Source organism: Leptonotus elevatus, chromosome 18 (assembly GCF_054856555.1).
Source record: "Leptonotus elevatus isolate MCC_2025b chromosome 18, RoL_Lele_1.0, whole genome shotgun sequence".
Lineage (NCBI taxonomy): Eukaryota > Metazoa > Chordata > Actinopteri > Syngnathiformes > Syngnathidae > Leptonotus > Leptonotus elevatus.
Genome location: NC_141256.1, coordinates 9,916,797 through 9,940,271, shown reverse-complemented (window position 1 = coordinate 9,940,271; position 23,475 = coordinate 9,916,797). Strand labels below are relative to the sequence as shown.

General features: G+C 39.1%; 2 protein-coding genes across 5 annotated transcripts in view; both read left to right on the top strand.

Annotated features, from left to right (window-relative positions):
- Window positions 1-13,417, top strand: part of plcb4b (phospholipase C, beta 4b) — a 51,480-nt gene extending 38,063 nt beyond the window's left edge. The window contains exons 23-40 of one of the 3 annotated variants that reach the window (XM_086061256.1): window positions 335-419; window positions 679-803; window positions 2,260-2,311; window positions 2,616-2,718; window positions 3,017-3,181; window positions 5,367-5,571; window positions 6,695-6,783; window positions 6,863-7,019; window positions 7,095-7,144; window positions 7,598-7,663; window positions 7,746-7,861; window positions 8,012-8,087; window positions 8,162-8,337; window positions 9,672-9,773; window positions 10,015-10,072; window positions 10,157-10,243; window positions 10,442-10,475; window positions 11,315-13,413. In XM_086061256.1, the coding sequence (XP_085917382.1) occupies window positions 335-419; window positions 679-803; window positions 2,260-2,311; window positions 2,616-2,718; window positions 3,017-3,181; window positions 5,367-5,571; window positions 6,695-6,783; window positions 6,863-7,019; window positions 7,095-7,144; window positions 7,598-7,663; window positions 7,746-7,861; window positions 8,012-8,087; window positions 8,162-8,337; window positions 9,672-9,773; window positions 10,015-10,072; window positions 10,157-10,243; window positions 10,442-10,475; window positions 11,315-11,391 (1,823 nt within the window). In that variant the 3' untranslated portion in view covers window positions 11,392-13,413. Of the gene's footprint in view, window positions 1-334; window positions 420-678; window positions 804-2,259; window positions 2,312-2,615; window positions 2,719-3,016; window positions 3,182-5,366; window positions 5,572-6,694; window positions 6,784-6,862; window positions 7,020-7,094; window positions 7,145-7,597; window positions 7,664-7,745; window positions 7,862-8,011; window positions 8,088-8,161; window positions 8,338-9,671; window positions 9,774-10,014; window positions 10,073-10,156; window positions 10,244-10,441; window positions 10,476-11,314 lie in introns of all 3 variants that reach the window. The other 2 variants (XM_086061255.1, XM_086061257.1) reach the window with 2 other exon arrangements.
- A 567-nt stretch (window positions 13,418-13,984) lies between these two features.
- Window positions 13,985-21,152, top strand: lamp5 (lysosome associated membrane protein 5). Of its 2 annotated transcripts, XM_086061810.1 has the most exons (7): window positions 13,985-14,197; window positions 14,243-14,413; window positions 15,311-15,495; window positions 16,048-16,179; window positions 16,828-16,924; window positions 17,248-17,436; window positions 18,874-21,152. In XM_086061810.1, the coding sequence occupies exons 2-7, from the start codon at window positions 14,362-14,364 to the stop codon at window positions 19,056-19,058; spliced, it is 840 nt and encodes a 279-aa protein (XP_085917936.1). In that variant the 5' UTR covers window positions 13,985-14,197; window positions 14,243-14,361; the 3' UTR covers window positions 19,059-21,152. The 2 variants fall into 2 exon arrangements, with proteins under 2 accessions (XP_085917936.1, XP_085917935.1); XM_086061809.1 differs by having other exon boundaries at window positions 13,985-14,413.
- The last annotated feature ends 2,323 nt before the right edge of the window (window positions 21,153-23,475 follow it).

The window sequence follows — 23,475 nt, the reverse complement described above, 5'->3', positions numbered from 1 at the left end:
ACATTTGTATTAAATTTTTGAATTACATTTTTTATATTCGTTTTTATTTTCACTTTTAGTCATTTACTTATTTATTTAGTCATTTATTTATTTAATTCAAAAATGTAATACAAATTTATTTATTTATGTATAGAAATATGTTTTGGTTGTTATTTTTTCCATTTATATTTATTTTTTGGGGATTTAATTTTCAAATTATATATATTTTTTATATCCGTTTTTATTTTCGCTTTTAGTCTTTTATTTATTTTGAATTTTGGCAGTTTTGGTTCTTCATAGAATACAACAAATTCACAAATTATCTTTAAAAAAAATATTTTTTTATCCTCGTTAGAGAAAAACATCCACCACAACATGTCGTCTTTCAACGAGTCGGTGGGCCTCGGCTACCTGAAGACCAACGCCATTGAATTTGTCAAGTATCCTTTGGATTCTGGGTTAGTTCGCTGGGATAATGTTGGATCACCGAAAACATGTTACAACGGAAAAGTCCGTTGTGCTTTTTGCTGATAAATTTGTAACCCGTGTTGCGCTCACACACAACCACACACACACGCTCTTCCTCCAAAGGGACTGCTTGACCCAAGCTGTTCACACTAAAAATAGTCCTGCGGTGCATAAGATGAACACACACACACACACACACATGTGCCGTGTCTTTCCTTAGCCTGAGCGCAGCTACAACAAGCGTCAGATGAGCCGTATCTACCCCAAAGGGGGCCGAGTGGACTCCAGTAATTACATGCCTCAGATCTTCTGGAACGCCGGCTGCCAGATGGTCTCGCTCAACTTCCAGACCCCAGGTACCGCATCACGCCACGCGGGGCCCCTGTCGACCTCACTCACACGCACACACGGGCGGGTTCTAAAAATACACTCTCTTGACGATTAATTAAAGACGCGGGATGGACGAAATGTTTCAAAGAGTTTAAAGTGCTGTGATGCGGAGATGACACACTCGGTTTAACGTTTTTTTTTTTCATAGTGTATTTTGAAGCAATTGATCCCATAGGAAGTCATGAAAATCATCAGTCCAGATTGTTCCCATGCACATTCCAAAAACATGCGTGTCAGGTAAGGTGGAACAATTCATCAAATTCAAATCGACAGCGTAGTTTTCAAATCGCAAAGGCTGCAATTTTTGGAAAAAAATCACCAAGCAAAACATTTGCTTCATTGCGGTCAATAGGCTTAATTGTTTTATATATATATATGGCTATTGTATTTATTGACTTATAAAGTGTCTAGATAATTGCTAGATAAGTGATGTCCACATTAGAGAGAGACAAATTCAGGGCCAATGTCGATCAATTGAGGCTGATAACCGATATGAACTCATTCACTGCCATTGACGGCTATAGACGTCAAAAATTCATTTGAACTATTTCTATTAATTTAACCTTTTTTTCCCAGTTTTGCTAACAAGAGTATGGAAACCTGGAAAAAAAATATGTACATTTAGAACAGATATAAAATTTGTGATTAATCGTGAGTTTACTATTGAAGAAGAAAAAATTTAATTGCCTGACGCCCCTAATTTTTAATAATCTTTTCTAAAAATAAAAATAAATAAAAAATCTAGGTTTTCATACTCTTGTTAACAAAAGTGGAAAAAATGTTAAACTAATAGAAATAGTTCAAATAAATTTTTGACGTTTATAGGCGTCAATGGCAGTGAATGAGTTAATTTGTGGTTAAAAGAAGAAAAAAAAGACAGAAAGAAAGAAAATATTATTAACTCCAACACTTCATTTAAATAATGTTCATTAAACAACTTTTTGGATTTATAACATGTTAAAGTTTTTATTTTTTTCTTAAATTCCCCGGTTTAGCATCATCTCATGTACAATACATTTGATAACATACCATACATAATATAATACATTAAAAAAAGAATAGTCGCACATTAAATTGCAATATTGAGGGGGGGGGACACACAATTAGATTATTTTTCAAAAATAGCTCAACTCTATCAAGTCACTTGAGGATTTTTGTGTATATAAAACGGATGTCAAGATGCACGTCAGTCTCCTTTCGCACACCGCGCTTGACTGTCTGCCTGTATGGCGGGCGCGAGCCTGTTGTAAAGCAGCTGTTGCCCCGTCACCCGAGGCTAAAGGGCCATCAGACATATGGCGCCTCCTGCAGCTGGCCATGTGCGAGGCTGCAGGCGCTGGCACGAGAGGATGAGCGCCTTCTAAGCCTTTTCTATGCTTTTGATTTGTCTGTGTGTTTTTCCCTCCTCCTCGTCTTCGTCAGATCTGTCCATGCAGCTGAACCAGGGAAAGTTTGAGTACAACGGATCCTGCGGGTGAGAGCATCTCCTTCCTCTCTCATCACTTAAAGCTTGTCACATCTCATTAGCGGTTGCCGTTGGCGACCGTAGCCGCCGCCTCGCGCTCCCCAGGGCCTGTAAGTGGTTTTCGGAGAAGTCATCTGTCTCGTCCTCATCCGTACCGCCCCCTCTCACCCTGAGGACTCGCTACTAATGCTGGAAATGTAATATGTGTAATATACAAGGAGGTCGTGTGGCTTTTGCCAAACCACCATTATGTCTAATGGGACACGGGTGGCACATATCATTTCATTGATTTTTCCATTATTGTGCGCATCAGGTACCTGCTGAAGCCCGACTTCATGCGGCGCTCCGACCGGATGTTTGATCCCTTCTCGGAGACGCCGGTGGATGGCGTCATCGCCGCCACGTGCAGTGTGCAGGTCAGACATCAAACCTGATCCAATGTATGCGGTTGGGTTTGACCACGGCACACCGTGCCTTGCTAAGTGCAGTGTGAAAAGGGCTTAAAAGTGCGGATCGGATGCACCCGGTTGATATCAGCTTGACATTATCCGAATATACCACTTGGCGATTTATACTGCGCAGCATACTGCGGAATACAAGCGTGACATTAGGCCTGCACTGATCCAGACACATTTTCACTCGTTTACATTTGGTCATTTAAATATAGTGAACTTGCTGTGCAAAATGGCCAATCCTGTGTCCTTGCCGGCACAGGTGTTCTCGGGCCAGTTCCTGTCGGACAAGAAGATCGGCACGTACGTGGAGGTGGACATGTACGGCCTGCCGACCGACACCATCCGCAAAGAGTTCCGCACGCGCATGGTGATGAACAACGGGCTCAACCCCGCCTACAACGAGGAACCTTTCGTCTTCAGAAAGGTACACCTTACTCCTTGGGTGGTGTGAATTTTTTTATATATATTAGGGTTCGCCGAATTATTATCGGTGCCAATAACATGCAAACATGCAAACATGCAAATGAGAAGACATTTGCAGACATTTCTTAAAGTTCCTGTAAAAAAAAAAATTATACTTACAACAAAGATAAGTGAAAGATTAGATTTTTACTCTAGGAAACTTAAGGGAGCTATTTATTTGTTGAAGTATTCATTAAAATTTCTAAGATGTTTTGCATTTGAACGCAAATTATACTAATAACCCAAAACAAAGCAACCCAATTTTCGGGTTTTGTTGGTTATTCATTTGACCCAACTGTATGGGTTAAATAAAGAGGTCTGGGTTAATTGAATAACCCAAAAAGTTAGGTTGGTCCATTTTTGACCCAATTTGGTTTATTTTTGACCCAACTGTTTTTAGACTTTTAACACACTCTAAAAACAGTTGAGTCGAAAACAACCCAACTATGGGTCAAAAATGGACCAATCCTCTACTTGGGTCAATTTGACCCAACTTTGAACCCACGAAATGGGCCTTTTAGTGTAAAACAATTCATAAATATTGATCAGATCCTTTTGTTGGGTCAAACATTTGGGTCATTTTGTATAAAACAACCCAGAGAGTTGGGTCAAATTGACCCATAAAGTGGATCGGTTCATTTTTTATTCATAATTGGGTTACCTTTGACCCAATTTTGTTTTTAGAGTGCATGATTTAAGTTGTGTTCTAATATTACCTATTTCAGGTGAGGTTGTGTATGTGTTTATTTGTATTCTTTTCAAATAAAACCCTTCAGAAATGTAATATTATATCACATATCATCAAAATATTATGCTTACAATTTATGATATATTCTTCAAAACAATAAATAAAATGCATAATTTACACCCAAGGGCGGGGGCAGGCTGCTTTGAATGCGCGCGTGTGCGTAATAGTGCTGCTCTCAGCGCAATGAGAAGTCTCTCAGCCGTGACTGTGACTCCAGCTCCCTTTAACACACACCATCAATCACCGCCTGATGCAACACTGCAACACACACACACACGCACACACACACACACACACACATGGTGAGCCCTATCAGCGAGGGCCATCGCAGTCTGCCGGCAAGATCCCTTTTGTCGCACGTGCACACGGGGGCCGGCGGGAAGCGGCAAACACCTTGAAAAGCTCCGCTTGTTCGTGCGCGCCGGCGTGCAAGACTCACGGGATGAGTCACAAGGCTGGCGGGCGGCACCGCCGCACAATTTGCGTCCGTTCATTCATCTCTAGTGAGGATTCTCTTATCTCTTCGCCTGGGATTAATCATCCTTCGCTCTTTGTTCACTTATCTCAAGACTTCTCTCCAAGAGGGGGTTCATACCGAAACACACACATTATGTAGATGTAAACATACAAGATATACAGCACCCAATCACGACACACGCTTTCAACTAGCTATTGCAACACATATACGTACTGTGTTCGACTCTGATGTGCCTAAATTTTTTTCACTTCCAACATGTTGTAATTTATTTGACTAATTATAGACATAACAGGTCAAAATTTGCCACATTTTTTTTTTCTACTCAAAACCTCTACTGATTAACTCATTAACTCCCAGCCATTTTCACTGAAGCAACCCCCTTTGCTCCCGGCTGTTATACTGGATTTTGACAGATTTTTCAAAATTTCTCAAAATATTGTGTTCTATTGCTATAAAACATGGCACCTACCAAAAGAAAGATTAGAATCTCTCCTTTCATCAGGAAAAAACGTATGATTGTATCTGTTTCCGTTTTGCAGCAATTAGCATTAGAATATAGCTAAGTGTCATCATTATTCACAAACCTGTTGAAAACATTGGGGAAAAGAACTTGTTGCAACATGGCCCTGATTGGTCTCTTATACTCTGCTGCCACCTGCTGGCCGTTTTTTGCAATAACTACCATTGCTTTATAAATACGATTTTGAGACCATGGCACTAAATAAAATAGAACGTTTTTATACGTTTTTGGGAGCAAATTAGTTAAGAATCCAAAATGATGCAACGCCGCCATCTACAGGCTAAATTTCACAGTCAGTTTTATAGTTATCGTCATACTTACCCTCTTCATGGCGAAAAAAGGAAGAAAGAAAAAGAAAGTGCAAGCACCCTTCCTCTGACATGTTTTCCATTTTGTGGCAGGTGATCTTGCCGGATCTGGCGGTGCTGCGCCTGGCCGTGTACGACGACAACAACAAGCTGATCGGCCAGCGCATCCTGCCGCTGGACGGGCTGCAGGCCGGCTACCGTCACATCTCGTTGCGGAACGAAGGCAACAAGCCCCTCTCGCTGCCCACCATCTTCTGCCAGATCATCCTCAAAACATACGTGCCCGACGGCTTTGGAGGTGAGCGGGGGAAACGTGCACAGGCGCTACGGGTTGATTTCACGCCGCTCGGTTTATAATAAGCCTACAGGGGAACTTTGTTTTTGTTTTCTTTTAACTTCCTTCCTCTGCCCCGCTGGTAAAGGCAAAAGGCTTTAAACATGCAAATGAGAAGACATTTGCAGCTGTCGTTAAATGAAGCCGAAGGGTTGGAGCAGGGAAAATGGCCGTGCTCGTTAGCGCCCCCTCCCGCTGGGGGGAACTGATGCTAGAATCACTTTGTTTTGTGATTGCTTTTCTTTTTATACATCTGCCAAGCCCTTGATATGTTTCCAGCTATTCTCGTATTAGATTTACAGTCACGTAAAGTTGTTGTTTTTTTGTTTGGTTGGTTGGTTTTTCATAGTCCCATTACAATCTGATGCCACATACTGTACATAAAATCAAATCTAGCCATAGGCTATTTTTATATAATATTTAGTTCCCTCACATCAGATCTATATCATATCATTTCTAAGTCGTATTTTTTCATATTTAAATGTGTAAAGTAGCATCATTTTGACCAAATTTATTTTATTTACATGTTTTTATATAAAATATGTAGTAATAAAAATAAATGTAAATTAACAATGCTCTGAATTTAATTAAGTGTTATTTTCTGGAATATTCTAAAATATTATATATGCGATTGGCTGGCAACCGGTTCAGGGTGTACCCCGCCTACTGCCCGAAGCCAGCTGGGATAGGCTCCAGCGACCCTTGTGAGGAAAAGCGGTTAAGAAAATGGATGGATGGATTATAAAATATCTCAAATATATTTTAAATATATTTTATTTAAAAAAAGTAGCACTCAGAACTTAGTAAAATATATATAGACAGTATAGTTTTAATTATACTGTATATCTGAAAATATTGATATTTTTATCATTAATTTTATTATTAGTAGTTATGTAATAGCAGTTAATATGTTTGTAATAAAAAGCTTTCTGTATATTGAATATAAATATTTTAGACCTGTAAAATTGTATACATCTTTGTTTATATATAAAAAAATTAAAAAAAACAGATGGCAGCTGTTATATTTAAAGCACTATAGAAATGTGAGTGTTTTTCGAACCAAGTGTGCTTGAACGATATGTTGCAGCTATCGTAGATGCTCTGTCCGACCCGAAGAAGTTCCTGACCATCGCAGAGAAAAGAGCCGACCAGATGAAAGCCCTTGGCATTGACACGGTAACTTCACACACACACACACACACACACAAAAAACGAGCAGCTATCATGAAAAACTGTCGATCGCGTCCCATCTCAGAACGACATCGCCGACGTCCCTAGCGGCAGCTCCAAGAACGACAAGAAGGGAAAAGGCAAAGGGGATACGATGAAGGCCAGCGTGACGCCGCAGAACAGCTCGGACGTCGCTCAGACCTCCAACGCCGCCCAGAACAACACGGCAGAGACCAAGAAAGGTACACGGGCGTTACGCATGTGCACTATTTGAAAACACACACGGTGTCATTAAGTGTTGTCCTGCACTGTTGCAGATAACGCACTGGTGCCCAATGTCAGCATTGAAGACTTAAAACAAATGAAGGTACACAATTTTGTAGAGTACATTTTACTCTAAAAAGAGTCTATTTTGCCCCCACTCTAAACAGAGTAAAATTTACACTTGGAAGAGAGTCATATCATTTGTGTACAAGAGAATGTTTTTGGTCTCCTTTTGGATATCAGCAAACAGCAGGAGTGGCATAGCTCAGGTGGTAGAGTGGCCGTCTCCCAAGCTGAAGGTCGTGAGTTCGTTCCTCAACACTTGTGTAACCTTTTTTTTTTTTTAATAGACTAATAAGATGGAAAAAAAATCCTTTGAGTAAAATTTACTCTGAATATTGTACTCTCTTCCAAGTGTAAATTTTACTCTGTTTAGAGTGGGACCAAATGTACTCTTTTCTTCTTCTTTTTTTTTGCGTAAAAAAAAGAAGAAGTTATTTGTATTAGAAAAAAAAATCTGTTATCAGTGAAGTAATATGTGTCTTTCCCAATACAGACGTTCATTAAACTCTTGAAAAAGCAGCAAAAAGAGCTGAGCGCGTTAAAGAAGAAGCAATTGAAGGTGAGCGACTCAATGCGCCGATGCTTTCTCCTTACATCGCACATAAATGTGCTTTTCTTTTTTAATTTTATCGTCTACCCAGGATCAAAACGTGATGCAGAAAGCCCACTGCACGCAGGTGGACAAGATGGTGTCGGCGCACGACAAGGAGAAGAGCACACTGGAGAAACTGCTGGAGAAAGCCATCAAGAAACGAGGGTAAAACAGCACAAGATAATAAGACAAAGAAGTACAAATTATTATGCAAATCATGTTTTTCTGTGATTTTCCTAAATAGCCGATAACAGTCATTTTAACGTCATCAACCGTTTAGATTATCATCTGAATGTTTTCCGTATTGTCCTTTAGGGAAAACAATTGCCAAGAACTGAAGAAGGAAACCGAAGACAAGATACAAACTCTGGTCAGCGATCACAAAGCGAAGGTGCGACATTCACCGACACTCTAGTCTTTTGGTATTGTTGTGAATCCTGACGAGGGCGTTTGTGTGCGCGGCAGGTGAAGGACATTACGGCGCAGCACACCAAGGAATGGTCGGAGCTGATCAGCGGCCACAGCAGCCAAGAGCAGGAGATGAAGGACACACACGTCACGCAGCAGTGCGAGCACCTCAAGAAGCTGCTGAAAAGCGTTCAAGAGCAGCAAACCGGACAGCTCAAACTCATACACGACCGGTTAGACATGCTTTCAGATTCACTTTTTTGTGTGTATACTGGAAAGTGGATGGAGTGAGGTTCCCATAGTAGGAAAGTTAGCATGACTATATGTCTAAATCGTTTGAATCTTATTGTAATACGTGCCATAGTAATGTAGCTGCTGCATTAATTGGTAGGAAAAGAGAATGGTGAGGTTCCCATAGTAGGAAAGTTATCATGACTATATGTCTAAATCGTTTGAAACTCATTGTAAAACGTGCCATAGTAATGTAGCGACCGCATTAATTGGTAGAAAGGGAGAATGGAGTGAGGTTCCCGTAGTAGGAAAGTTAGCATGACTATATGTCTACATCGTTTGAAACTCATTGTAAAACGTGCCATAGTAATGTAGCTACTGCATTAATTGGTAGAAAGAGAGAATGGAGTGAGGTTCCCATAGTAGGAAAGTTAGCATGACTATACTGTATGTCTACATCGCTGCAACTCATTGTAAAACGTGCCATAGTGTATGTAGTTACTACATTAATTGGTAAAAAGAGAGAATGAAATGAGGTTCCAAGGCTGGCAAAGTTAGCATGTGGATAGATCTGCATCCCTGCAACTCATTTTACACATTGCCATAGTGTAAGTAGTACAATCCAGAACAAAGAGAAGTGAAAATAGTGTGGTTCCACAAGCTGCCAAAATTATCACTGATTTGTTGAATTGTTTCTATTGGTGATACTGCAGAATGGTGTAAAGTGAATGGAATGAGGTTCCCAAGGTTGTAAAAGTTAGCATGTACAGTATATACTTCTCTATGTCTGTGACCCGTTTTATTCCACATTACCATATTGTACCCAAGTATAAAACTGATTGAAGGAAAGTGAGGATAGAGTGAGGTTCCCGGGGCAGCTAAGTTAGCATGTCAATTTACCTGTATCCCCAAACTTTTTTTTAATTGCCACATGTATATTTAGCTCTAACACAGATGGGTGAAAGTGGATGGAGTTAGGCTCCCAAGGCTAGAAAAGTTAGCATATATGTACTTCTGTATACTTGCTACTCCTTTTACGTATTCCCACAGTCTACAATATACACAGAAGGTATAACACTGATTTGGGGAAAGAGGGAATAGAGTGAGGTCCCCCAGGTTGGAAAAGTTAGCGCATCAATGCACCTGCATCCCTGCACTCCCCCTCCCCGCCCCCCATCTAGACTGCTTTCACATATTGCTCATTTTCCCTCAGCAAGAATGAGTATCATAAACTTAATTAGCTCTGAGCTGCAGAAATCGCTAGCTGTCTGTACCACCAATGTGGCGAAACGCAGTTTGTTAAATTCCTCATTTTTAGTTTGTTGTTCTGATGCAGGCAGAGCAAAGAGATGCGAGCCAACCAGGCCAAGATGTCCATGGAGAACAGCAAGGCCATCAGCCAGGACAAGAGCATCAAAAACAAGGCGGAGAGGGAAAGGTGAAGGTGCAGCACACAAACACACACGCACACACTTATTATTAACATACAGCGTGTCCGCACATGATGGAGTGTTCGATGTTGTCGTGCGTGTCGGAGCGTCCGAATCTTCTCAGGGTCCAGTGACTCCAAGGACATACTGCACTGCACGACATTCACGTCGCACAACCTTAAAGTCAACTATAGTCGCCGTGGCGTCCATTTTAAGTGCGCTGACGCCATTTTTGTTTGCGATGCGCAGGAGAGTGCGAGAGTTGAACAGCAGCAACACCAAGAAGTTCATGGATGAGAGGAAGAGGGTGCGTACGCAAACAAGAAACACACGCGCGCGCGACTATAGCGGGGGAAGCCATTACATTTGCGTGTGTGCGTGTTTGTGTTAGTTGGCCATGAAGCACCAGAAGGAAATGGAGCAGCTGGAGAAGAACCAGAAAGAGCAGGTGGAGAAACTGGACAAGTTCAATGAACAGGTACAACACAACATGATGTCAAAGTCACATTTTTATTTATTTGTTAAAAAATCTGCAGACATTTCATTAGGTACAACCAAAAACATCCAATCCGTAAATGAATGACGCCTTTCATTTCCATCCGTCCATGTGTGTACGTGTACACGTATGTTAATTTTTTGGGGTTGTTTTTAATATGATTTGCTTCTCCTGGCACAGCTTTTGGCATCACACCATGCAAACAAACAAAAAGGTAGGCACCTTTTCCATGTTCTTTTTTGTTTTAATTTTTTTGTTTCATCATTAAGATTGTTATGCTTTTAAATGCCCTCAAGGCTGTCATTAGCAACATTTTTCTTTTTCGTCTGTATTTAATGATCACATACTCCATATAGGGTCGGTCAGCCAATAGGTTGTTTGTATTGCCAATTTGGACTTTAAGAAACGAAACAAAGCAGCCATTTGTTGAAAAAGAGCTGCTTTCTTTCAAATGGCCAACAGGGGGCAACGTTTCAAGTTTGTATGTCAAATGCATGCTAACCTTGCTTCTGCCACAAAAGCAATCATCAATCCATTTTGAGATGATTTTAGTTCCACAGCTGGAACTGGAGCATGGTTCAGGTGGGGGAATTATGAACATTAAGGCTTCTGCAAACGTTAGGAAAAGCCTACTAGAACATCTGAACTTGATTTGCAGTTAATCAAGTATGCCGACTCCCGTTTATCTTAAATGAATTTGAACGGGATTCTGGTTACAGGGTCCGTTCGTTGTCATTGTACCACAAGGTACAACAAAATTCAATACTTCTAAGAAATGTAAAAAAAAATAAAAAATAATCAATGATCAACAGAGGGAGACAAACTTGAAGCCTGACGGGTCGCCCAAAGTGGCACCCTGGTTCTCAGATGAAAAAAGGGAAAACATAAGGGCGGGGTGAGAGGAACAAAAACAACCTCCTAGGGAAGAGAGCACAGTATGGATTTTTTTTTGGGGGGGGGGCTCAGCAAACAGACACATTGATACAATACACAATGTGTGTGTGTGTCTTCCATACATATTTGCTAACGTTGTGTATGAATGTGTGTTTAAAGGCAAAGGACATGCAACAGATGGCCAAGTTGGAGGAGGAGATGGAACGCAGACCTGCCACGGTGGTGTGAGCGTCTGACACGTGCGCGCGCACACACTCACACATACATGCGCCAAAAGCTCAGCCACCACCCCAACACACCCACACACACACACACACACACACACACACCCACACACACACACACACTGTAGCCCCCATCTAACACCATTTAGCTTTGAACCTGTGCACATAAACACTTTGTCTGTGACATGATTGGAATGTAGCACTGTTTGTACAATCACACGTGATTTCAAACGTAATGCAGTTTTTTTTGTTTTTAAATCATATTCTGTTGAGGTAGCACTGTAAAAAAAACAAAATTAAACCACAATGACTACTCGCCACGGTGCTTTCACCATCAGGGATGCTCTAAAAAAAAAAAAACACTCTAAACTAAATTCAATCGATTATGGTTCCTTATCAAACACTTCCTTACAATTGTGTTGCAAATAAATCATTCGATCCAATTGCATTATTCTGCCAAAAAAAAGCAATTGTGTTGCCTGAAATGTTTACATTTTAACATGTTTTATTGATTCGCTCCTTAAAATCTTCAAAAACGCATTTTAGCATGTTAAAAGAGGGCTGTGCAAAGTCCATTCATTTTCATCATTTTGGGATCTTTCATCACATTAAACCAGTTTTAATTATAATTTAAAACGTAAAAATATTAACACGATTACATATACACTTCAAAAATATATTTTTTAATTAAGTAGCCCATTTTACATACAAACTATTTTTAAACACACATTTTAACTTCTTTTTTTTTAACTGTATCATCACATGACCATGTCCATTTAAAAAATCACATGTGTCCCCAGAGGACAAAAGTTTGCCTACCCCTTAGATGAAATAAAATACACACCAATTAAAAAAAACAACTACAAAAATGGCCACCAAAATGTTAGCTCGCTTGCAAGCATCATCATCATCATGACATCATCAGATCACATGTCGTGAACATGTCTAGTTTTTTTCTGTTTTCTGTTTGTTTTCCGTCTAATTGGTACGAGCAGAGGTCACCCCTCGAATAATGACCTCCCCCAAGGCACACTCGTGTGCTTCAATGAGCGATAAAAAAAAAAAAGAAGTGCTTTTATTCTTTGGCTTTTGCAAACGTGCCACTCGGTGTCTGTTAGGATTGTTTTAACTTATTTGAACGAGCGTCAATGCCAAATTCAAGGGTTATTTATATGGAGATCTCTATATACATATATATAAATAAATGAACATATATATATTATATATATTAGATATGATGTGTAGTTTAATTGTTTGATTGTTAGATGCTTTTTTTTTTTCTTTTCTTTTTTTTGCACTTACGTTGTCGGTCCAGAAGCAAAAAAAAAATGTTTGCAAATGTTTTCCTTTTTTTGTTTTTATTTGAACTGTAGCTCTCCAACCAACCATGTTGTGTGTGCGTGTGTTCTTACTTGTCTTTTTTTTTGTATTTCTATTGTACTGTTGAACTTATAGCGAAGATGACGCGGTTGTTACCCGGCTCCTTTAATACTGTTTTATAGTATGTGTACCAATAAATGACAGTGGAACATGGGAACTAAAAACGTCAGCTTGCTGGATTTTTTTTAGGGGGGGGGCTTAATTTTACTTATGTAGCCACAAGAAATCTGCAATTCTATTAATACTATGATATCTGATGACAAAAGTCTTACTGTTTTCAATATGAGTCCTCTTACGTCACATAACTTCCTGTGAATGCTCTTCTTCTTCTCTTGTGGGATACATTTGTCAAAAATAAAAAACACGCACAAATTGGCTAAATTCCACACACAATAAAAAATAAAAGTGCAATGTAATCCATCCAGAAGCACAAATAGGCATAAATGGAGTGGGAAAAATATAATAGATGGGATTTTCCAAGCAGACCATAAACATTGTCTTGTCCAGTGAAAAAAAGTTTATTTTCTGTTATCTTTTAATGTTGCAAAAAAGGACAGAAAAATAATGCATAAAAATCCGGCAAGTCCAGTATTATAGCATCCACTTGGTCCAAAAAAAGGGGCTTTTTTTTTTAGGAAGGGAGGGGGGATTGGCTTTCTACAAAAAAAATGCAACAAAAATACAAATATAAATAATCAAATTAAAAAATCTAATAAAATAATAATAAAAAAAAAAAAAGGAAGGTAACCTGCCCAAAACGTCTAAACAAATATATTGAAAGTATTTGAAAAAATATCTAAAAATAAAAATGATGAATATAAAACTTAAAAGTTCAAACAAACGCCTTCTGGATGAACTCAAGTTTTCAGTTGCACTCTCAGTGTGCCAGCTAAGAAGAAGTGTGCAGTTCTGTGAGGTTCTGCAGTGTACACCAAGGGGGAGGGGTCATATCCCTCAACCCCCACCTGACACTATTCACTATTAACCTCTACAAAAAAAAAACAACAACACTTAAATCATATTATCAACAGCTTCAATTGACCAAATAGGAGCCACCAGACTTGCCTTGCAAAACCTCCGTTTCTCTCCTTTACTACCACGCAACTCCCTGTGAGTCGCACGTAAAAGCTCCTGCGCACTGTAGTGCGGGTGTGGGGGTGGAGGCGGGGGCTTCGGCTGCCTCAGGTTGGGGGGTGAGCAGCTTTTTCGGGGGGGGGGGCGGGTCTCCCGTCACGGCTCACTGGCGCTGCAGCCGAGCCAGAGCGAGATCCACTGCAGGGATGAGGAGTGACGCGCAACCGATGACTCAAGAAATTCCGCACTTTGTCACCTTTAGTTTTTACTGCAACCTGGACTGGATCAAGTGAATTTTCTTTCCTTTTTTTTCTTCTTTTTTTGGCGCATTCGTGAGGATTTGAGGGGCGGCATCCCTCTCCTCAACTCTCTCTCTCTCTCTCTCTTTCTCTCTCTCTCTCTCACTCTCTCTCTCTCTCTCTCTTTCTCCCGCCTCTTCTTTCTCTCTTTCTCGCTCAGCTCAGGTGCTGGCAGTCGCTCCGGGTTCGCGTCTCCGGCGGTTTTGGTGGGGGGGGAAACTGCTGGAAGATGGGACGAGCGGGTTTCAGCACCACGGACAGCGGACAGCTTCTTCTACTGGGTCAGTGAGCGATGTGTGTGTTTTGTTTGTGTGTAGTTGTCAACTGCAGTGTGTGTGTGTGTGTGTGTGTGTCTTCAACAAAAAAGTGACTTGGTAATTTTTTTTATTGAAAAAAAAATATATGTGTAAAAATTTATTTTGAAATGTGATGTATGGTATATTGTTTCCATATAGGTTTTATTATTTTTAAATGGAATTAAATTTATATTCGGACTGCTGTAAATGGACCACAAACTGAACATTCCGCAACTCAGGTTATTTGTATTTTATTTTTTTATGCTGACTGTGCTTTATTTGTGGAGTACTGGTGTGTGTGTGTGTGTGGGGGGGGGGGGGGGGGGGGGGTCATCATCTGTCATTACTCCACACTGCAGTAGCTGCACGGCATTTCTAATATTTTTTTAATAACATTTTTTAATTACTATATGTATGTATATATATATATATATATATATAAATATAAAACAGTTCATGAAATGCGCTGAGCATTTCTGTGTTAAATGCAGGGGGCCATAAATGGCCCACGAGCCGTAGATTGCACACCTCTTCATTTTGACTGCATCTTTTCTTTTCATGAGTGTGTGTGTAGTGTGTGTGTGCATGTTTAGTTGTCTGAAATTGCATTAAACTGCATTGTGTGCGTTAACACAAGAGGAATATGAAAAAAATCTGCTTAATCTTAAATCGAATAATCTTTCATAACTTCGTTTATATATATATATATATATATATATATATATATATATATATATATATATATATATATATATAGAACATACTTCCTTCCCCTAACATTTTAATCTTAAATTGAATCTAATTTCAGTTTCAGTTTTTTTTTTTTATGCTGTTTGTGCCTTTTTTAATTTTTTTATTTTTACTGTTCATGTTCCCGTGCAGGCGCGTTGCTGTTGTCGGTGTCGGTGTCGCTGGGCGAGCTGGAAGGGGAGAACCTGTCGGGGCTGTCGGACAACCCGGACCGGGCCATCTTCGCCGTGCGGGAGAACGGCACCACGTGCCTCATGGTGGAGTTTGCCGTCAGACTGGTGGTGCCCTACGACGTGCTGGCGCTCAACCGGATAGACGTAAGCAGACCCCGCCCCCGCTTTGTCACCCACGTCACTCACCTTTCTCACTCCACCCCCCCAACATTTTTTTAATAAATACCACATAAAGTTCAACAAATTTAATAAATAAAAATGAATACTACAAGAAATTAAATTAATGACAAGATTGTTTTAAGTGTGCAGTTATTCAGCACATAATATAATACAAATAAACAACTGCTATTTTTTATTACAGTCAATATAGTGAGTAAATAAATATGTAATGTTTTGATTTATTTTCATTCTGTAAGGTGTGTAATTGCTGACTGCATCATAACGGTCTATTTTGTTTTCATTTCAGATAAAATGCTGATTTTTATCTGTCTATTATGTTTATTGCGTTTTTAATATTTTTATTGTTTTTCGAACAGAATTTTTTATATTTTTAATTTCCGTTTTTAATGCCATTTTTTTTAGGCTTTTCATTTGTGCGAAATGCTGTCTCGTCAGCCTAAAAATATGTTATTATTATTATTTTGATACTTCCAATGACTCACTGAAATGATGCTTCTTTTTTTTTCATGCGCGCAGCTGAACACGGAGCAGGCGTCGTTCACGCTGCCTCGCAGCGCTCAGATCGACGGCAATTGCGGTAGTACCGAGTCGGAGATCCACATCAGCTGGAAGAAGGACGCCTACACGCTGCGCATCTTCTTCTCCAAGGTACCACGCAACCACGACAACAAAACACAACAAAACACCATGTGGCAATGTACAACATCAAACCCAAAACGACTAAAAGTACATTTTTAGATCAATTAAATGCTTTGTATTTATTTATTTATTTGAAAATTTGTTTACTAGGGGTGTCAAAATTAGTGGATTAATTTTGAGTTAATTTAAAGTTCCTTTAACGCCGCAAAAAAATAAATATAATTAGCGCCCCTTACTTGGAAAGCCTGTACTGGCAAAATTGATCTTAATAAATTTCATAATAATGCATATATTTGTGGGGACTGGGGTCGAGTTGTATTTTAAGATTTTTAAAATGTGCAGAATTTAGATAGCTCTTAATGTGAAAAGAAAAATGCACTGCGCTGTCACCGTCTTGCAAATTAAATTATGCCATCTAGTGGCAGAAAAATGACCAACACAAATCAATATCACACTTTTTTAATTTTAACAAAATTATATTTCTATTAGTTTAAAGTTGTTTCCACTTTTATGTTAACAAGAGTACGACACCCCTAATTTTTACACATTTCAAATGTCGTATTCTTCCTCAAATATCATTTCTGCTTTTAATATTCATTTTCTATGAATGTTGTTTCAAAGATGGCCCTAATTGTTGCGTGTGTGTGTGTGTGTCAGGAGCTGCGTGCCAAGGGTGCGGAGGTGTGGAAGATCAGTAAGGTTCAGTTCGTGTACGACACGTCAGAAAGTTCTCACTTCATCGACGCCTACAACCGTGAGTCGGATTATTTGACCGCGACTCAGCAGCTTTACGCCCACTCGCAATGACGTCGTCCATGTAAACCATCTTGACTTACGAGTTGAATTGATTCCATGGCCAAGCTCATGTATGTCATATGTTGTCCAAAATACTTGAGCAAGCCTCATATTGACAAGACGCAGCTTTGACTTTTTAGTTTAATATAACTTACGTTATTAGCGCTAAGCTAACTTTGGAAGTTTGCAAGCTCGTAGCTGGGAAAACTCATAAGCCGAGGTCACGCCGCATTTTCATTCCGAGTGAATATGAGTGAGAATGTTTTTTGCCTTCCTCATCAGCGGGCAAGCACACGGCGACCACTCACCGCCTGTCGGCGTTGGTGACGCCGGCCGGTCATTCGTACGTGTGCGCGGCCCAGCAGACGCTGACCCTCATCAGCAGCGACCACCAGAAGGGCGTCACCGTCCACATGTACGACGTCCAGATTCAACCCTTCGACATGGCCGCCGACTTCGTCTTCAGCGAGCGTGAGTAACGCCGGCCGCTGTTAGTGTAACGCTTCACGTAGATGGAAGATTTCCCACAAATTTGTACCATTTCTTACTAAAGGTGCGTCTTAACTCATTGACTGCCATTGACGGTTATAAACGTCAAATATTCATTTGAACTATTTCTATTAGTTTAAAAAAAAAAATTCTACTTTTGTTAACAAGAGTATGAAAACCTCGATTTTTTTTATTGTTCATTTTATGATATCAAATTTGTGATTAATCGTGAGTTAACTATTAAAGTCGTGCAATTAATTACGATTAAAAAAAAATCGCCTGACGCCCCTCATTTTTACCAATCATATAGTCATTTACATTTTTTCATTGTAATTAATCGCATGACTTCACTAGTTAACTCACGATTATTCACAAATTTGATATCTGTTCTAAATGTACAAATAAAAAAAATTCTAGGTTTTCATACTCTTGTTAATAAAAGTGGGGGGAAAATGTTAAACTAATAGAAATAGTTCAAATATATTTTTTACGTTTATATACGTCAATGGCAGGTGAATGAGTTTTTTTGTTGTTTTTTTAGAGCTTACCTACCAGAAAACGACACCATTTTGTGCTATTCTTATAAAAAGTGTCTGAGTTAACTTTTTGTTTTCATACCAAAAAAATTAACATTATTTCATACCATTTCCTAATAATAAATGTCTATGGCATTATTTGGAGCTCACGTTACCAGAAAATGCTAACACAAATTTGTACCTTTTTTTTTTTACAAAAAGTGCATCTCGATTGACTTTTCAGAGCTTCCGTACCTTAAAATGGGGACATTTCTGTAGAAATTTCCTACTTGAAGTTTATTTCTTAATAATTTGGCCCTCACGTTACCAGAAAAAAAATTCCTACAAATTTGTGTGCCATTTCTTACTAAAAGTGTGTCTCGATTGACTTTTTCGAGCTTTCCTACCAGAAAACATTAACACACTGCTGTGTTGTTTCTGGCTTAACTTTTTGTTTTCATACCAAAAAACAACAACATTATTTTCGTACCATTTCCTACTAATAAGTGTATCCAGCATTATTTGGAGCAGAAAATGCTAACATTAGTACCATTTCTTACAAAAAACATCTGGCTTGACTTTTTGTTTTCATACAAAAAAAATGTAACAATATTATTTCCTACTAAACGTCTCTCTGGCATTATTTGGAGCTCACATTAGCAGAAGATGCTAACACAAATTTGTACCATTTCTTACTAAAAAAAGTGCGTCTCGCTTGACTATTTAGAGCTTTCGTACCAGAAATGGAAAATGTTGCTGTAAAAATGTCCTACTTGAAGTATGTCTGAAACCTTAGGAGCTTATCTTACCAGCAAATGTTAACAAAATTCTGTGCTTCTTCCTCCTAAAAATATACCAGAATCATTTTTGTGCCATTCTTACATTTTTCTCGCCATGCACTCAGCCTACAAGTGCATCACGGACCAGCGCGAGCGCCTGGAGGAGACCCTGCCCCTCATCCTGGGTTTCATCCTGGCTCTCATCATCATCATCACGCTGACCGTCTACCACTTCCACCTCAAGCTGAGCGCCGCCAGCAGCACGCCGCCGCAGCTGCCGCGCGACCGCTCCATGTACAAGAACATGTAGAGGGACTTCCTCGCCGCTCCCGTACCTGGAGCGTCTCCAGCCTTGCATGGATGTTCGCACAAAAAATGGAAAACCCTTTGAACTTTTATTCCATATCCTTGACATCCATGTTAAGGTCCATGCATTAGTACGCTTACTAGTAGAATAATCGTGTCGCTATTTAAGCCACAAGTAGGTGTGTTCCTATTACCCTCAGTTTTGCGCAAAATCAAGCTGGTAATGAAAACACGTGATTTTAGAAAAAAAACACTCAAATATCGCACCAACAAAAAAAGTTTTTACGCTCTCAAGAGGTGGTTTTTGAGACGTGTTGAAATAGAAGTATTTCGCAAAAGTGTCATGGAAACACTTTTTGCGCATTCCCTGTAGTCATGTGACCCCCGCCCAGCACGGAGAAAAGGAAGTAGGAAGTACGGGGCCACTCGCTTTCGTGTCGGACCTGCCTCCGGAGGGGATAACAAGTCTTTTTAAGCACAAAGCGATTCAGTTATGGAGCCAATACGCCGCCGTTCAACGCACGTCCCGTATCGTTGCATGAGAAATGGCCGTTGCCCCCGGCAACGAGCGACATACGGCGCACGTCGTCGTTTAAATCCATCCGTCCGCACCACAACACGAGTTATAAGCGCGCGCGCACACACACAGCACTAACACCATATGGCCGAACCCGCCCGATGAGGGGAGGGAGATGTTTTTAAAGTAATATTAACAACTCCGGGCGTCTGTCTTCCGTAAAACATCATAAGCACCTCCTACAGAACTGCGAGATCCCGCGAGACGGGACATTACGAGAATTGCGCCACAGAAGTGAAACACTCTTCAATGGAAACACCGGCAAGTCGAAATTGTACTTTATCAAAATAGTACAATACCGCTTTTATTTGAGCGAAAAACTGTAATGGAAACGCAGCTAGCGACATTTTAAAATTCTCCTAGTTAACATTGGTTTCCATCCAAATTTTGTGAAAATGCGCAAAATGGACATGCGACTTATGCCCGTTTCCATCCGCTCTTCTTTTGCTAATATGCGCCGCGAGATGACGTTGTAGTGACGGAACTTTGGGACAATGGGGAGTTCCAGGTGGGAATGTTGGTTTGGACCGACTAAACGGAAGTAGTTTGTCTTGTTGGCTTCCCTCCCGCAAGTAAGTGAAGTGTGTCGTTACATTGAGAGCTGATGTTAATAAAGCCATCTAAAATTGCATTTGTGTTTTTTTTCTTTAATTAAGTATAAAAAGAATCGTGTTTATTCGTCTCCCCAAACATATCTTACTTTTTAATCCGCCGATCATTGTGACTACAAACGTGCGTGTGACGTAGCAGTGTCAAAACGTGCGACGTATTTCCGGTCTCGTCGCTTATTCGCAAAACCTGTTTCCATCGCCAAAATGCGCATTTTTCTTTTTTTCGATACGCTTTATAAAAATTAAAAAAAACACCCCCTCCAAGCGTAAAAACTTATTGAGAGAATTTTGGGAATGTTTTCCAATTTCTGGCGTTTCAATTCAGTTTCTTTTTCGCAATTCTTGAAAATTCGAACAAAATGATGTGGATGGAAACCTACGTATTTAGCGCTTCTTTGGTAGTTGTTTACGAATTGACATGTAGTTGGCTAGCAAGAATTTGGAATAAATGTTCAAACAGCTTTCCATGACGCCTGTCTTTTTAAGTGACATCATTTTCCTCCTTTACTAATATCAATGATTGTGTTGGGAATCGCTTCCTATCCGCTACAGAGTGCTCCAAATACTCCGTCTGCCATTTTATAGTGCTGTTCAAACATGTATTAAGTAAGTTTAGTGTCTTCAATGTATTAGAATCATCACTAAAACGATTTTTTTTAATAGGGCACTTTATAGTGGATAAAGGAGTGTTTCCGAACCGCATTCTTCAACATTTTGTCGTCGTTTCCTCGCTGCTCAAAGTCGTCTCGTGTCGTCATTTCTTGTTGCTTTTGGAGTCTGCGCGCGCGCGCGCGCGTGTGTATGTATGTGTGTGTAACAAACACAAAAGGAAGCAAGCCTAATCAAACTAAAAAATGTGTCAGATGTTATTTTCCTGAAAAACTATGCATAAAAACCTCTGCTGAAAACACTCGTTGTTGTTTTGTGGGTTATTCCATCCTCCCCGCGCCCTCACTGTTGTCTTGCAGGCATTGTTGTCAAAGAGACTGATGATGGAGTCGGTGCACAGATGAACTATTGATTTTGTCATCTAAATTCAAAGCAGTGTTTTTTATTACATCCAGCTGAAGTCGTTTGGGCAATTTATGTTCCTATTATGTCTGGTTATGTTCGATTTCGTTTTTTGTGTACTTCTAGTATTAATGATTCACCAGGGGCCATCAGTTTAACACATCCTGTCAGAAGTCAGACCTTCAAAATAAAAGCCCACCAGTATAATAGCACATTTTCACCGCAATTGTGTTGGCCCCATTGTAGCCTTTGGGCCCAAAGAAAGTGAAGGGGTGCAAGTGTTGAAACGCAGCCAGCAGTGGCCGGAAACGGCGCTGATGTGTAAAACCTGGAAGTAGGAAGTCCGTGGCATCTGCCCCATAGAACCTTTGGTGGTTTCGCCCTGTTTTGGGTTGTGTGCATGTGTGATGTGCACACGCTCAAGGTCCGCACATTCTGCACGATGATTGGCGGTGTCACCAGTGGGAGTGGCCTTGCTTATTAATAAGTGGGCCATTTATAGTAAGGCATTTTATAAAAAAAAAATTAACGACCATGTATTGTATTGTAAGGAGTTTGTTTTTTGTTGTGTTTTTTTTAAACGACCATATATGGTAAGGCGGTTTTTTTTTAAATATATATATATATATATTTTTTGTAACTGCCATCTATGGTAAGGCTTTTATTTATTTTTTTATCGACCATGTATTGCGAGGCTTTTTTCTTTTCTTTTTTTAATGACCGTCTATGGTAAGGCATTTTTTTTTTTTAAACGACCATGTAAGGTGTTTTTTGTTTTGTTCTTTTTTTTTTTTTTTTAAACGACCATGCATTGTAAGGCGTTTTTTTTTTAAACGCCCATCTATGGTAAGGCGTTTTTTTAATAATTTTTTTTCCCAACGACCATGTATTGTAAGGTTTTATTTTTTATAAACGACCATATATTGTAAGGCGTTTTTAATTTTATTTTTTTTAACGACCATGTATGGTAAGGCTTTTCTTTTTTTTCTTTTTTTTTTACCACCATGTATTGCGAGGCTTTTTTCTTTTCTTTTTTTTAACGACCATCTATGGTAAGGTGTATTTTAGTTATTTTTAAACGACCATGTATTGTAAGGATTATTATTATTATTTATTTTTTAACGACCATGTATGGTAAGGCTTTTTTTTTTTTAAACGCCCATTTATGGTAAGGCTTTTTTAAATTTTATTTTAAACAACCATGTATGGTAAGGCGTTTTTTGTTTTTTTTAAAACGACCATGTATAGTAAGGTGTTTTTTATTTAAATTTTTTTTTTAAACGACCATATATTGTAAGGCGTTTTTTGTTTTTTTTGTTTTTAAAGACCATGTATTGTAAGGTTTTATTTTTTCTAAACGACCATATATTTTAAGGCGTTTTTTTTAAACTACCATATATGGCAAGGTATTTATTTTATTTAAAAAAAAAAAAAAAATTTCAATGACCATGTATGATAAGGCGTTTAAAAAAAATTGTTTTTATTATCCACCATATAGTATAGTATAGTATAGTAAGGCATTTTTATTTTACGACCATGTATTGAGGCTTTTTTCTTTTATTTTTTAAACGACCATCTATGGTAAGGTTTTTTTTTTGTTTTTTTTTAACGACACTGTATTGTAAGGTTTTATTTATTTTTTATTTTACGACCATGTATTGTGAGGCTTTTTTTCTTTTCAAACCACCATGCATAGTAGAGCTTTTTTTTTTATTTTTATAACGACCATGTATTGTAAGGCCTTTTTTTTGTTTTGTTTTTTAATGACCATGTATAGTAACTATTTTTTTTTTTTTTTTAAGATCATGTATTGGAAGGCGTTTTTTTTAAACAACCATGTATGTATATAAAAAAAAAATTTTTTAATGGTGAGCGCCAAATACACCATATCAATATCAAAATATAAAATTTTTAGTCCTTTCTGTAAAACATTTAGAAAATAAAAAAACAAAACAAAGCATCTAATTTATTTCCAGTGTGCCAGTGTCGGTGTTTTATTTAGTGACGTGTCGTCGATGGCCGAAAGAAAGAGAGAAGCTCCTCTGCTGTCCCACCTCAATCAATATCCCATTACGCCGCAAAGCACTCGCAGCACACAAAGACAAATAAGACCATAAATTACAACACCTCCTCCCTCTCCATTTGTTTCTTGGCTCTGGGCTGCTTTGGACTTTTTTTTTTTTTTTAGCAGATGATGAGAGGACAAAAAGTGAAGATGATGG

What these genes read in the sequence shown, in the direction of transcription:
- lamp5 (XM_086061810.1), top strand. Translation starts at nt 14,362, where the DNA reads ATGGGACGAGCGGGTTTCAGCACCACGGACAGCGGACAGCTTCTTCTA. An exon ending in CGGACAGCTTCTTCTACTGG is followed by an intron (nt 14,414 to 15,310) that starts GTCAGTGAGCGA and finishes GTTCCCGTGCAG; the next exon opens with GCGCGTTGCTGTTGTCGGTG. An exon ending in CTTCATCGACGCCTACAACC is followed by an intron (nt 16,925 to 17,247) that starts GTGAGTCGGATT and finishes CTTCCTCATCAG; the next exon opens with CGGGCAAGCACACGGCGACC.